Genomic DNA, 13,656 nt, shown 5'->3' with positions numbered 1-13,656 from the left:
GTAATAATGATTATAATTCGTAATGATTAAGGGCTTCAGAGGTGCCAGACACTGCCCTAAAATGCTTGACTATTATCTTATTGAACTCTTACGACTATCATTCTATGAATCATTCTATGAAGGAGAAAACTGAGTCACAGAGCATTTAGGTAAGCTGCCCAAGATCAAAATTGTCCGTAACTGCCAGCTAGTCTACCTCTAGAAACTGTAAGCAGAAGTACCACACTATAATGTACTGGATCCCATTGTAGGAATGTATCACAACTGATTTAATAATTCACTACAGATATACATTTAGATCTTTCATGATTTGATATTACAAACGGCTGTAATAAAGTTACTGGTAACTTAAATAAGTGGGCATTGAGATATGATGGGCTACTTTCCACAGATGATTAATTCTTTTCATAAAACCAAATGTAATGAATGTTCAGATTTATTTAGCTTTCAGAAAAATCATGACTTTTCCTCAAACTGTGGTAATTAACTATATGACAAACTCCCTATAATTAAGGGGTAAATTGCTGGCATTTTATAAGCAAGAACGTTTGCAGGCTGTAATTACTCTGTAGTGTACCATCTATCAAACATGTACTTTGAACATGAGGTTATATAAGTACATAACTTCCAAAAGAAACCCTTTGCCTTCTCCATGTAAAACTGACAACCAGAAAATGATAGTTTGGCATAATAATGCTAAAACACTAGGCCATGCCTGTGGACCACACTTTAACACTGCGCCTCCTTTCTCTCCTCAGAGGGCCAGCTTTAAGGATTTAATGTCACTCTCCAACTATCGGTTATTAAGATCAACTTACTGGGGAGCGATTTGCATTCACTTGTTTCCCACTGTGAACTACGATGAAAAGCAATATATTTACTCCAAACATTCCTTATCACAGAAAGAAGAGAAAGCTACTGTGGGCTTCCCTGAAGTGATGGTCTTCTTCCCTTTCTGGCTGATGAGCTCAAATACATGTCCTCTCACCCGCAGAGCTCCTGGCGGAAACTCCTGAGATCCATGCTCTTCCTGTGGTCTATGTGAGTGAGGGCAGCAGACCACAAACTGCGCAGACAGCGTTCTGCCTTGCAGACAGGGATGGAGAGAGCGGAGAGGGAAGTTGGAGCTCAGCGGGGTGAGCGTAAATGTGCTAGGTGTGTGAAGGGGAGAATCAAATTAGATTCCAATCATCTTTATTGCCTAACTACTGGAGTGAAGACAAGGCACATGAATTTGTCATAAACAAAAATATTAATGAAAGAAAGAAGTTAATAAACACGGATCTCTTGCAATCTATGGATTCTAATAGAATATTTTTGCTTTTACCACCTAACATCTTAAAAGTCACTATAAATAAAAATGAATTTGCATAAAATCAAGAACAGAAATATTTTAATAACTTAATATACATAATGATGTAATGGTATATAAGAATATCTGGCAATGCTAGTAGACCACTAAAGAACCGTTATGCAAATAAACCGTTTGCATAAACCGTTATGCAAATATGCTAAAAAGCAGAAGACTGTGTTTTTGTTCAAGTTAATATATTGAGAGCTATATAAAATAAAGACTCTATTTTTTACCCTAACCATTTTCTTCAAAGTATGTTTAAGATCTCTTCCTAAATTCTACTGTTTTCTATATTTAATTTAAAATTAAACAAGACTGAATTTTATATGTATTATTCACTTATATATTTTATCACATAGGCATGTGTCTTGGATTACTATGTTGTATAATTTTTCTTTGCTGTTTATCAGTGATATGGACATTTGCAAACTGCTTAACTACTTGGAAGTTCAGTTTTCTTAACCGTATAATGAGGAAATTTATTATAAGAGGGCATCAACTAACCACTGTAGAAAAAAGATGAAAACAATCCAATAACTCAAAGAGAAAAGAAATTTATTTGTTTTTCAGAACCATCTAGGGTATGTATGTGGACTGCTCCATAAGCTCATCCAGAACCTACGCTGTCAAGGAGAGGAGGTCGTCTTTAAAACTTAAAGACTATTCCAGTCATTTACCTTTTCCATTTGGCGAGAAGGAGTACAGAATGTCCAGGACAAGAGTTTTCAAAGAGATGACCCAGAGGTTGTTGCACCTACCCTTCTGCTCACATTGTATTGGTCTAAACTTGGTTGCATGGTCACACCTAACTGCAAGGGAAGCTGGGAAAAAGACTACAGCTGGGCAGCTGTGAGTGTAGCTAAAATTGGAGTGGGAAATTTCAGTAACTAAAAGGAAGAAGGGGAGAAGGAATACTGGTCAACTATTAGCAGTCTTTGCCACTAATAATACTCAGCTGTAAAAATTGTTGTAAAGAACAAAATTCTACTTGTAGAGCACAGAAGTGTTTTTGTGGAAGCAATCAGCATAGTATTTGACACATTCTGAATGATCACTAAATGCCCATTGCTATTTTATTACCATCATCGTCATCATCATCATCATCATCTAGTGTCTCTATCCTCATCTAAATGCTTGAATTCCTTCCGCAGTATCATGGATAAGTGATTATTTAGCTATTCTTGAATCCCTATAGTAAAAATAAATTTCATTGCTTTTAAGGTGGGAATTCCACTTTCAGAAAGTTGTTACTACTTACCAGACATTATTTATCTTTCTGCACTTTCATTTCTTTCATCCTAATTGTGATCTCTGAGGCCCCACAGAACAAATCGCATCCCTCTGCCATACAGCAGTACTTCAGATATTTATGGGAAGATATTGCTTCTTTCTTGAGTTTTCTCTTCCTATAAACTAACCATTTTTTGTTCCTTCCAGTCTCTTATAATCCATGATTTTGAGTCCACTCACCATCTTAGACACATCTATTTGCTCACTTAACAAATATTTATTGTCAACTTTTCTATTTTATCAATATTCACCTTTAAACCATGTTGCCAAGGGCAGTACACAGTACACCAAGTTGGTCTGAGCAAAGCAAACCGTCAAACCCCTCATTCAGGATATCATTTTCCCTAAGTGGGACTTAAAACCATATTAACTTCTGGAAGACATATCATGCTGTTGACCCAAGTTGAATGGTAGACTTCTATACTCTCTGAGCCTTTTTCATTTGTGCACTTAACCTAGACATACCCTACCCTACAGGAACTTTTTTAAAAAGTCCAAATACAAAACACTTCCTTTATTTCTAGTTAATTGTTAGTTGTATCTTTGTTGTACTCTTCCAAGAATTTTTATTCTTTCATCCAATGTATTAATTATCCCTCACAGACTCAGACCATCTAAACCGCCAATTAGCATGTAACTGAACTCTTCATTTAAGATATTGATCAAAATCTGGACGTGGACAGGGCTGAGGAGAAGCCATTAGTAACCCTCTGAGCAGTCACTTAGAGTCTCAAGGAAAGTTATTGTTATCTACCTGCTTCTCTGTTCATTGCTATGCCCAATGAGGCCTTGACCTGCCACTCAAAGTGCTACCTAGTCAGGCTCCCTTCAGCCCAAGCTGACCCCCAGTTCCCCCCCTGAGCAGGAGAGCATGACTGGTGATTCCCTGCTGCCAGAACTTTATACACTGGGGTTCAACAAATATTTACCGAGTCCTGATTGTGTGCCAGTTGTTACACTAAGCAGTTTCTCATATAAGTGAGACATGGAAGAAATGGAATATATGCTATGAAAAAATGCTTATATTCTCAAGTAAAACTATCTTATTATTTTGCCCATGTGTGGGACCACTGTATAACATTCCTATCTTGAAGCTATGGCAACTTACAGAACGCATCCCATGTACAGACTCAGCATTTAGCGTGAGGGATTTGAAGAAATATTTTCCATGTGATATGCATTTTTCTAAGATGCTGTATTCAGTGACTAAATTCTTGCTAAATACCACATGAGACTCTGAGCTTGTTTTAGTAAATCAAAAATGACTGTGTAGGAACTCTCAAGAGTAATTATTCATTTGCTCTAACAATCACATTTAGAATTTAAATTATGAATCACCTGTACAGATGTTACCTTTTCCAAAGGACTTTCTACTCGAGGAATGCTGATCATTGGCATCTGTGCCAGATTATCTGTGTGTATATGCTCATTTTCTGGTTGTCTTCCTTTGAAATTATTTACCACACACACGACCTAAAATTTTGGGAAAAAATACAGTTAAAGCAAAGCCATGCTCCTTATAACTATGACCCTTGTGGATAGCCTGATAAATCTAATCACAGTAATAAAGTATTGGAATTACTTAAATATTACATGTCTATAACTTTACATCCAGATTTATTCTGTGTAAATTTTAATGGTTAATCCAGTACAAGCATGTTCAAGAACATTCATCAATTAATATGTAGCTCAGTTAATAAGGACAATTTTATTATTCCAAAATTTTCATTAAATTAGCTTATAGTCAATGCTCAAATCAATCCAAAAATAAGATCATAACCCTATAAAAATTCATAGCAAGCTAACCTTTCCTTATTGTGGCTAAAAATTCATAGCAAGCTAACCTTTCCTATTGTGGCTAATAAATGCTAATTATTTCCCATTGCTTTAAGATCATTACATTCATAATAAACCTTCTACAATTGGCACTTTCTAATTTAGTAGCATCCTTTAATTAACCTAAGTTATTGTCTGTTATTGTATCCCACATATATTTGGCATTTCGACAATAGCTTACTACTGCTACCACTGAAATAGAAGAACTTCTACATAAAGGAAACTGGCCCTTGTTTCAATTATCCCACTTATATCCCATAAGTGACAGAATTTGAATTAAACCAGAAGTTCTCATATTCTAGTGTGCATAAAATAAAGTTCTGGCACTTTTAAAAATGCACATTCCGAAGCCCTCTCCTAAAAATTCTGATTTCACAGATGAAGGATAAGGCCTAGGAGTTGCCACTTTTAAAAGGCATTCCTAGTCTTCCCTGGTGGCGCAGTGGTTGAGAGTCTGCCTGCCGATGCAGGGGACACGGGTTCGTTCCCCGGTCCGGGAGGATCCCACATACCGCGGAGCCGCTGGGCCCCTGAGCCATGGCCGCTGAGCCTGCGCGTCCGGAGCCTGTGCTCCGCAACGGGAGAGGCCAAAACAGTGAGAGGCCCGCGTACAGCAAAAAAAAAAAAAAAAAAAAAAAAAAAAAAAAATGTAGGTGAGTCAAACTTTAAGAAATAGTGATTTATTCCTGTCTTACCCCTAGGTTCTTCATGACATTTTTTTTTCTTAAATTCCATATATATGTGTTAGCAAAGGGTATTTGTCTTTCTCTTTCTGACTAAGACAGGAATAAAGACACAGACCTACTAGAGAATGGACTTGAGGATATGGGGAGGGGGAAAGGTAAGCTGTGACAAAGTGAGAGAGAGGCATGGACATATATACACTACCAAACGTAAGGTAGCTAGCTAGTGGGAAGCGGCCGCATATCACAGGGAGATCAGCTCGTGCTTTGTGACCGCCTGGAGGGGTGGGATAGGGAGGGTGGGAGGGAGGGAGACGCAAGAGGGAAGAGATATGGGAACATATGTATATGTATAACTGATTCACTTTGTTATAAAGCAGAAACTAACACACCATTGTAAAGCAATTATACTCCAATAAAGATGTAAAAAAAAAAAGTAATAGTGATTTAAACAATTCAGGAAAATTATTTGCTATTATTTGCTTATATTGAACTAATGGGTAAGCTATTCTTGAGTCTTCTTTTTCTGGGTTTTATATTCTATTATCAAACCAAAATATAGAACTTACTTGCAATTTATAACCTAACATTCATTTAAAAAAATAAATGCTTAATATACAAGTATAAATTTACACTGTATATTTTTCACAAATCCTCCATTGGAAAGCCTCTCCTTTAGTAGGGCTCATTACTGAATATTTTCAAAGGCCAATTAGATCTTGGTTACTCTCCAGTTTTTAAATAAAATTTTCAAATCTACAAAATAACACATACTCTGAGACTTTATCTCAGAAAAAAAATTTCCTTGCAAATTGCTATATACTTATTATCCTTCCACTTCCTTGAATAATTACAGATCAGAAGCATAGATCAAAGCCTGATTATTTGATACCTCAGCTTCATCACTGCCATCAAGATGTTTAAAGTAAGGGATGGCAAAGGCTTAGAGATGGGTACTTGATAATCCTTCTATCAAATGTTGACCCTGCAAAGGACTAATAGATAGTGTTGTGCCTGTAATGGGCAGATAGTATATATTTTTGATTTTGCAGGCATACAATCTCTGCAGCAAGTACTCAGCTCTGCCATTTTGGCGTGAAAGCAGCCAGAGGCAATTCATATAGGAATAGGCATATCAGTGTCCCAATACAACTTATCACACGGCTATATTTAAAATGGATAACCAACAAGGACCTACTGTATAGAACAGGGAACTCTGCTCAATAATCTGTAACAACCTAATTGGGAAAAGAATTTGAAAAAGAATAGATACATGCATATGTATAACTGAATCACTTTGCTGTACACCTGAAACTGTCACAACATTGTTAATCAACTATACTCCAATATAAAATAAAAAGTTTAAAAAAAAATAAGCAGCAGGCCAGATTTTGCCTATGGGCTGTAGTTTGCCAACTGATTACTGCCAAGAGCACAAAGAATATAATCAAGAATTTTAGCCAACAACAACATAACAAACAGCAGTTTCATACCCATTTCATGACATATATACACACACATGCACATTTTCCTTTTCATTAATATTATAAATTAATGGAAAATCGGCAGATGAAAAACATTGCTACAAATTCTTCTGAATTAAAATTTGCTAAAATAACTATGTACATAGACAAAAGGAAGTCACTAGATGAAGAAACATTCATCTAGAGTTAATATGGGCTACTGAAATTAGTTTAATTGCTTTTAACGTTATTTAGGTTTGGAAAACTCTTTGAAAGGTATTATCAGTTATCTCTTTACCTTAATTGAGGGTCAGGACAACACCCCATTGAAGCATCTAAGAATTCACATGTGAAATATTTAAATGCCTAACACAGAGTAGATATTCATTAAAGCATCTATTAACATAATGATTACTCTTCATTACTGTTATTATTTAAATCATAAGGAAGGAAATTACCAAATCTTCCCTAGAATCATATTCAAATATTTAGTAAGTCTTGTAACGTTCACAAGCACGAAACTGATATCCTATTAGAAAAATACTCCAAGAAAAGCAATTGACCTGTTTTTTTGATCCTGAGTCTGTAAGTTCTTGAACAGTCCTCTAGGTCTCAGTCTTCTCAATTTGAAAGTGAAGAGTTTGTAATAGATTAGCAAGTTAGCTCCATTTCTTTGTTTGGCAAAGGTATGAAAAATTCAACAAATGTTCAAAATAAAACCCAAGATGCGCCCATCTCCTGGCCCTACTCCAAAACTTGGATCTTTTTCTGGACTCTCTCAGGGAAAGGCAATACCCCTCACATTCCCGTTCCCCTAATGCAGTTGCACGAGGCTGAAAACTTGGACACCTCTTATACTCAACCAGTCACTCAATTTGCTCAATTTTCCTTCCTAAAGATTTTGATTTCTTATATCTGCTTTGTTCTATCTCCGACACCGACTCCATCGACTAAGCAATCACCACCGCTTGCCTGAATTCCTGCATGGCTTTCTAAAGTCTCCCTAAATCCAATCTTGCCTCCCTCTGATCCCTTCCTACAAAGAAGTGAGAATGGTCTTTCCAAAATGCAAATTGTATCATGTTAACCTTCTTAAAACCACTTTGTGGCTTGGCTTCTCATTTCTCTTCAAGTGTAAACTCTGGCCCACCTTTCAACCTTCCTTCTTGGTTATCTAAACACCTTCTGCTCCCTTTCACTGCCTTTTGCTCGGAATACTCATCTCCACTGTCTTTGGGCACCATATCTTACTCATCTGTGGTATCACCATCTCCCCTCCACTTCCTTACTAGTCTTCCTTGACCCCAGGCTGTTTTTGTTTGTTTGTTTGCAGGCAAGGACCTGTGATTCTTTTCATCCAAGCACCTATCTCTATATGAAATTATACATCTGTTAGCATAGTGTTTTGGTTGAGGTGATTCTCTTTCAAGGTTGTCAGCTCCATGGTAGCAGACATGTTTTTTTTTTCTGATCACTATTGTATTCTCAGTGCCACCGTGAATGAACAGATTAATGAATGAGCATGTATGTATCCAGCCTAAAAATTCTCAAATTTTCTAACGTTCCTGTACAATTTAAAGTGATTTTCTTTTGAAACATTCTATTTTTACATGAGTGGCTTCCATGAGTGTAATTCTACCCTCTCTTCCAAAAAATGACACTCCTAAGTCACCGTTACACATAGATTTTTGTTTCCTTTATCCGGTAGTGATAATAAATTAATCTGATCCATCTGTGATCATTTTCTCTCTTGCTTGTGGCAAATAAAACATCTCTGTTGTATGGGGCTATGTGCACGGGCTTTGGGGTCAAACAGGCCTGGGGCTTAATCCCGGGCTCTTTCATTTACTAACCTTGTGAGTCCAGGCAAGTTACTTAATATAACGAGACCTGTTTCTCTTATCTGAAAACTGAGGACAATAATAATTACATCTCAACATGCTGTTATGAGGATTAATTGAGTTAATATAGTAAAGAGTATTCAAATAGTTCCTATTTTTATTATTATGATATCACATATGTCAACCCGACAAGCTTTTGCTTTGGCTCAGTAAACTTGAACTTTTCTGCTGGACACTAATATGCATCTTTGTTGTAAGTGCTTTGAGGCACACATTTTTATAAAACAATATTAGTCAATCTACACCTATTGTTCAACTAGTATTTGCTTTGTATTTTCCTAAGCTTGGGGATTGTGTTCTCTAACTTTGAAGAAAAGGCACGTGAGATAAGAATAATAAATTTACTACTGAAGGTAATTACTCGTTAGACTGTAACAGGACTGACTTCAAGTGCAGTGGAAATTCAGGAAAAATGGGAGAACCATGTAGTCAGGGACACTTCCTGGGGAAGCTGGGATTTGTCTAAGAAAAATCTCAAGTGCATAAAGGATTTGAATACAGTCATCAAAGGTGAAGACCATGATACCTAGAGCCTTCTCTGTACCACACACTCGACTGCCTTTATTATATATGTGATTTCCCTTAACCCTCAAAAGAGCTCTGGAAAGTAAATAAAACAGTTCATTCATTCATTCATCAAACATTTCCTGAGAACCTCCTATGTACCAGACCCAATACTGAGAATACACAGTGATGAAAACAAATAAACACCTTCTCTGTGAGTGGCTTACATTCCAGTGGGTTTGATAGCAAAAAACAAAACCAAAAATATTATATGTGGTATATTAAAAGTTGAATTACACAGTGGAGAAAAGTGAATAGGAAATGAGAAAAGGAGTCCTTGGGGAGGGGTAATCACTTTAAATACAGTTCAGGGGAGGCCTCACTATTTTAGGGATGATGAGGGGCTAAGTGACTTGTATGATGTCACACATCCAGCAAAAGTGGCAAAAAGAAAAAGTGGCAACAGAAGGATTCAACCTAGGTTTGTCTGACTCCCACTCCTGTTTTGCTCTCTAAACTATACAGAGGAGTGGGTGTTCCAGCTGAGGCAACGCACAGGCCAGACAGAGCCTGTCTGTGTAAGACAGGAAGAAAACTGACTCGATTCCAAGTGCAGGAGTTCCACTGCAACGAGGGAAACATAAACTTGGCCGGGAAGAGTGAAGCCAGACTATGGAGGATCTCAGAAGTTCAATGGAAGTGTCTGATTTAATGCAGCAGGAAAGAGGGTTTTGTTTGTTTGTTTTGCTTTGTTATTGGCAATGAATTATGGTATCATGTGTATGAAGCAGAATGTGAGGTATGTGGAGGAGAGTCTGAAGTGAGCAGGCAGCTAGGAACCCGTTGATATAATAGAGGTAAGAAGTTTTGATCTCTAAAATCGAGAGGCTATGGTCAGAACAGTGCAGAAATACGACATGGGAGAAAGACTCTGGTGGAAATGAACTGGAACTAGATCAGTCACTGGGTGTGGGGGTGAAGGAGGAGAGTGGGTCAAAGGCAAACGCTAGACACCAGGTGTGGGTGATGGGGGATGTGAACGCCTTCAACCGACACACAGAGTCTTGGAGTAGGTTACTGTTAATTTTATTTTGGAAACATTTTAGTGATCTGCACACACTGAAGGATCACTGGAAACACCCCAGCATATTGTAAGCCAGAGCTGCAGTCACTGCTTGAAATAAATATTCTACTTAGTTGCCCAAGTGAGAAATCCGAGAATCATCATAGATTGCTGCCTGCTTCATCCTCGTCATCTCCAATGTTCCATCAAGCTCCAAAACATTCCACCTCCCAAATACCTCCCGATAGCCTCCCCTCTCTCTGTGCCCTCAGAGGCCCGATTTGTGCCATCTTATTTCCCTGGTTCTGCCTAACTTGTCTCCTCTATCTTCACCTGGAGCTTTATTTTCCAGAAAACATATTTTCCCCAAAGCACAAATCTTATCAGAAAGTAAAAGGACTGACAGGAAACAAACTCTCACTTACAGAAATTATTTCAGTCATCCATGTGGCCATGCCCTGAATATACACACCATTTTGTTTAACCTTTATAAATCCTTATAATAATCCCTTAAGGAGGCTGTTTATAGCCTCCTTTAAAGAGGAAGAAACTGAGGGTTGCTTAACGGCACAAACTGAGTAGATAAAGAAGCTGGGATTCAGATTCAATCAGGCTGTTTTTCTGTTTCAACTCACTTGGACCCTGATAGAGGCTCCCAAATCACATACGTTTTTAAACAAAAGTCTACGTTATTGTCATAACATACAAGGCCTTTCAGGGTATTCCCCTGTGTGCTCTTCCACTCCCCTTTCTCGTCACTCGCGCTGGATGTCTGGTACCATTTCCGGGTGCCGTGTTCTCTCAGATGCACATGGCGCCTTGGGCCTAGACTATAGGAGAGGCTTCATACATACTTATTTTATGAAGCATTTCACACTGCCTCTGTGCTCTGTGCTCTTTGCCCCTCATTCCTTATGCCCCAGGCTAGACCTACCTGCTCTACAAACCTTTCAAGTTTATAAATTATCTCCTCTTTCTGATTTGTCCCTAATCCCAACAGGGTAGATGTCTTGAGTATATGTACCTCTACCATTACATTTACCCTCTATAGAACTCTTTGTGTCCACCTTGTCCCACCTGACTGCGATCTACTTGAGTACCTGGATTGTATCTTTTTCGTGTATTTATTCCCAGCACCAAGCACAGTGCCTGGACTAGAATAGGGTCTCAGTAAATGTTTGTTTCATGAAGGAAGAGAGGGAGGGAACTTTTGCGGGAATAACCTGACTATTCCTCCCTGACCCCGGAAACAGATTCCCACAGCAGACAGGTCATGTTTAGCTGAGCCTCCTTGCAGCCCCAGTTCTTGACACCTTGCCTGGCACCTGTAGGCACTCACATTCATAAACAGTTGGGAATGAACGTATAAAAGCTTGTTTAGCCATTACGTGGTTAAAGCATTTTCACATGACCTTTTTATAAGGTCATTTCCCTGGGTGCATGGGAATGTCTGAAGGGGCCTGTGGAATGTTCTAAATATGTGCAGTAGGAGGGTCTTGAACCCAAGGGGTATCCAGAGCCCAACTCATCATTCACCACATGGTTCTCAGATAAGGAAGCGACAGGGAAGACATGAGGGCTCTAGATTTCACAACGCAGGGTGTCACGACATTCACTGGCAGTAAAGGGAAGATCGAAACAGCCACAGGAGGATAAGACGAAGCCTGATGAGGTGCTAGCAAAGATGTTCTGGACCTGCAGAGCTGAAACGCAGTTACATCTGACAGCAGTGTTTTAAAACTTTGACTTTTGGTGTGCTCTTTGCCCTGCCTATGATTATTTTCTTAGGATTTATGTAAGATGCTTTTTGTTTTGTTCTGTTTCATAAAAAGTTAACCTGTTTCAATTGTGATAAGTGACAGCAAGGGAAAGGTTTTGGCCCAAGCGTGGGTGGGCCCCAGTTTTCCTGAGGCTACAGGATATCTCTGGGAAACAGAGTGGGGTGAGCCTAAGTCTCTCAGGACTTTGGACATCAGAGGGAGTGACATCAGCAAGAAAAGCAGCACAGGGTCTAGAGAGGGATCAGGGGATAGTCACCACTTTACCGCAGGAAGTTCTAGAAGAAATAACCTCCTAAAATGCCCGACACATAGATAGTGCCCAAAGCTTTGGTAGAAGAAAGGTTCATATAAGTTTTTGCTTACTGCTTATGAACTAGTGAAAATAAACTGAAGAAGGAAAGTTACTCTGGAGAAACAATTTAAATATAATTAAAATTAAAATAAAGTGTTTCTTATAATGTGTCAATACAAAAATACGGTTTTTTTTTTTAAATTATTTATTTATTTTAGCTGTGTTGGGTCTTCGTTTCTGTGCGAGGGCTTTCTCTAGTTGTGGCAAGCGGGGGCCACTCTTCATCGCGGTGTGCGGGCCTCTCACTATCGCGACCTCTCTTGTTGCGGAGCACAGGCTCCAGACGTGCAGGCTCAATCGTTGTGGCTCACGGGCCTAGTTGCTCCGCGGCATGTGGGATCCTCCCAGACCAGGGCTCGAACCCGTGTCTCCTGCATTAGCAGGCAGATTCTCAACCACTGCGCCACCAGGGAAGCCCCAAAAATATGTTTTGATTTCTACAGTAGTCTACACATTTTTTCCATCTGGGTAAAATATCCATACTTATAATGGATTGATTAATTCTACAGCCAGACTGAAGTATATTTTCCAACAACTAAAACCTATAGACATATTCCAAGGGGATTTTATCATAAGAGTAGAGATGACTTCATCAGAAGTCACTACGTATGCTCTTCACTCCTTGGCAAAATCTGATTTGCGCGACGTCGTCTTGGAAACTATCCCTGGGTTTTTAGTCACTGCAGGGAACCGGTTCATCTCACAAGTGAGGTTCACCTGTTATCAGGTGCTGAGACTTGGCGGCTCACTAAGAGTACTGCGCAGAGGCACCAGGGCACTTTGGGTTGGTCTACATACTCCAGGATGCAAAGTGCCATGAGGAAACTTTTAAAATATTCAAACAACCCAGTTTTAAAAACCATCTGGGGAGGCATGAGTGTTTTTAGCCCCGTTCCATTTTACATGAAAACATTTTGTTCACCTTTAAATGTAGAATATATTGGGTTGGCCAAAAAGTTCGTTCAGGTTTCCCGTAAGATGTTACGAAAAGCCCGAACGAACATTTTGGTCAACCCAATGTGTTTTCTTCACCCCCAAACCTGACTTTGGGCAGAATAAACGAGGGAGCAGGAAGAAACGAATGACTTAAAACATAAATATTTCTATTTGCTATACCACCTTTTGACAACTAAACCCAGTGATTCACACCTGTATTTTCTAATAGGTGGTTATACACGTTGATTAAGAAACAAATTATATTTAAAGAAATTTGTACTTACCAGAAATACTGCTATAGATATTCCAACCAGAAAGCCTGCTATCACATCGGACCAATGATTTCGATATTCTGCTACTCTGTTGAGCCCAGTAAGAAAGGCCAAACACATTAAGCCCAGGCATAGAACGGGCTTAGCAAGTCTTGTTCCTTTGGCTTTGATTGTGTTGGTAATGTACATCTGAAATAGTAAATGAAAAACATGACTTTCCA

The 13,656-nt window shown here is 38.7% G+C and overlaps 1 protein-coding gene across 2 annotated transcripts in view; it reads right to left on the bottom strand.

Moving 5' to 3' along the window:
- PLPPR5 (phospholipid phosphatase related 5) overlaps positions 1–13,656 on the bottom strand; it is a gene marked incomplete at both ends in the record, with an annotated part of 127,197 nt that overhangs the window by 15,626 nt on the left and 97,915 nt on the right. Inside the window, 2 exons of one of the 2 annotated variants that reach the window (XM_082659013.1) lie at positions 3,983–4,117; positions 13,448–13,624. In XM_082659013.1, the coding sequence (XP_082515139.1) occupies positions 3,983–4,117; positions 13,448–13,624 (312 nt within the window). The remainder of the gene's footprint in view (positions 1–3,982; positions 4,118–13,447; positions 13,625–13,656) is intronic. The other variant, XM_082659014.1, reaches the window with a different exon arrangement.

Source organism: Grampus griseus, assembly GCF_964374135.1.
Source record: "Grampus griseus genome assembly, chromosome: 1".
In the NCBI taxonomy this organism is placed as follows: domain Eukaryota; kingdom Metazoa; phylum Chordata; class Mammalia; order Artiodactyla; family Delphinidae; genus Grampus; species Grampus griseus.
Note: the sequence above shows the minus strand (reverse complement) of the source record. Positions and strands in the feature narration are given on the sequence as shown.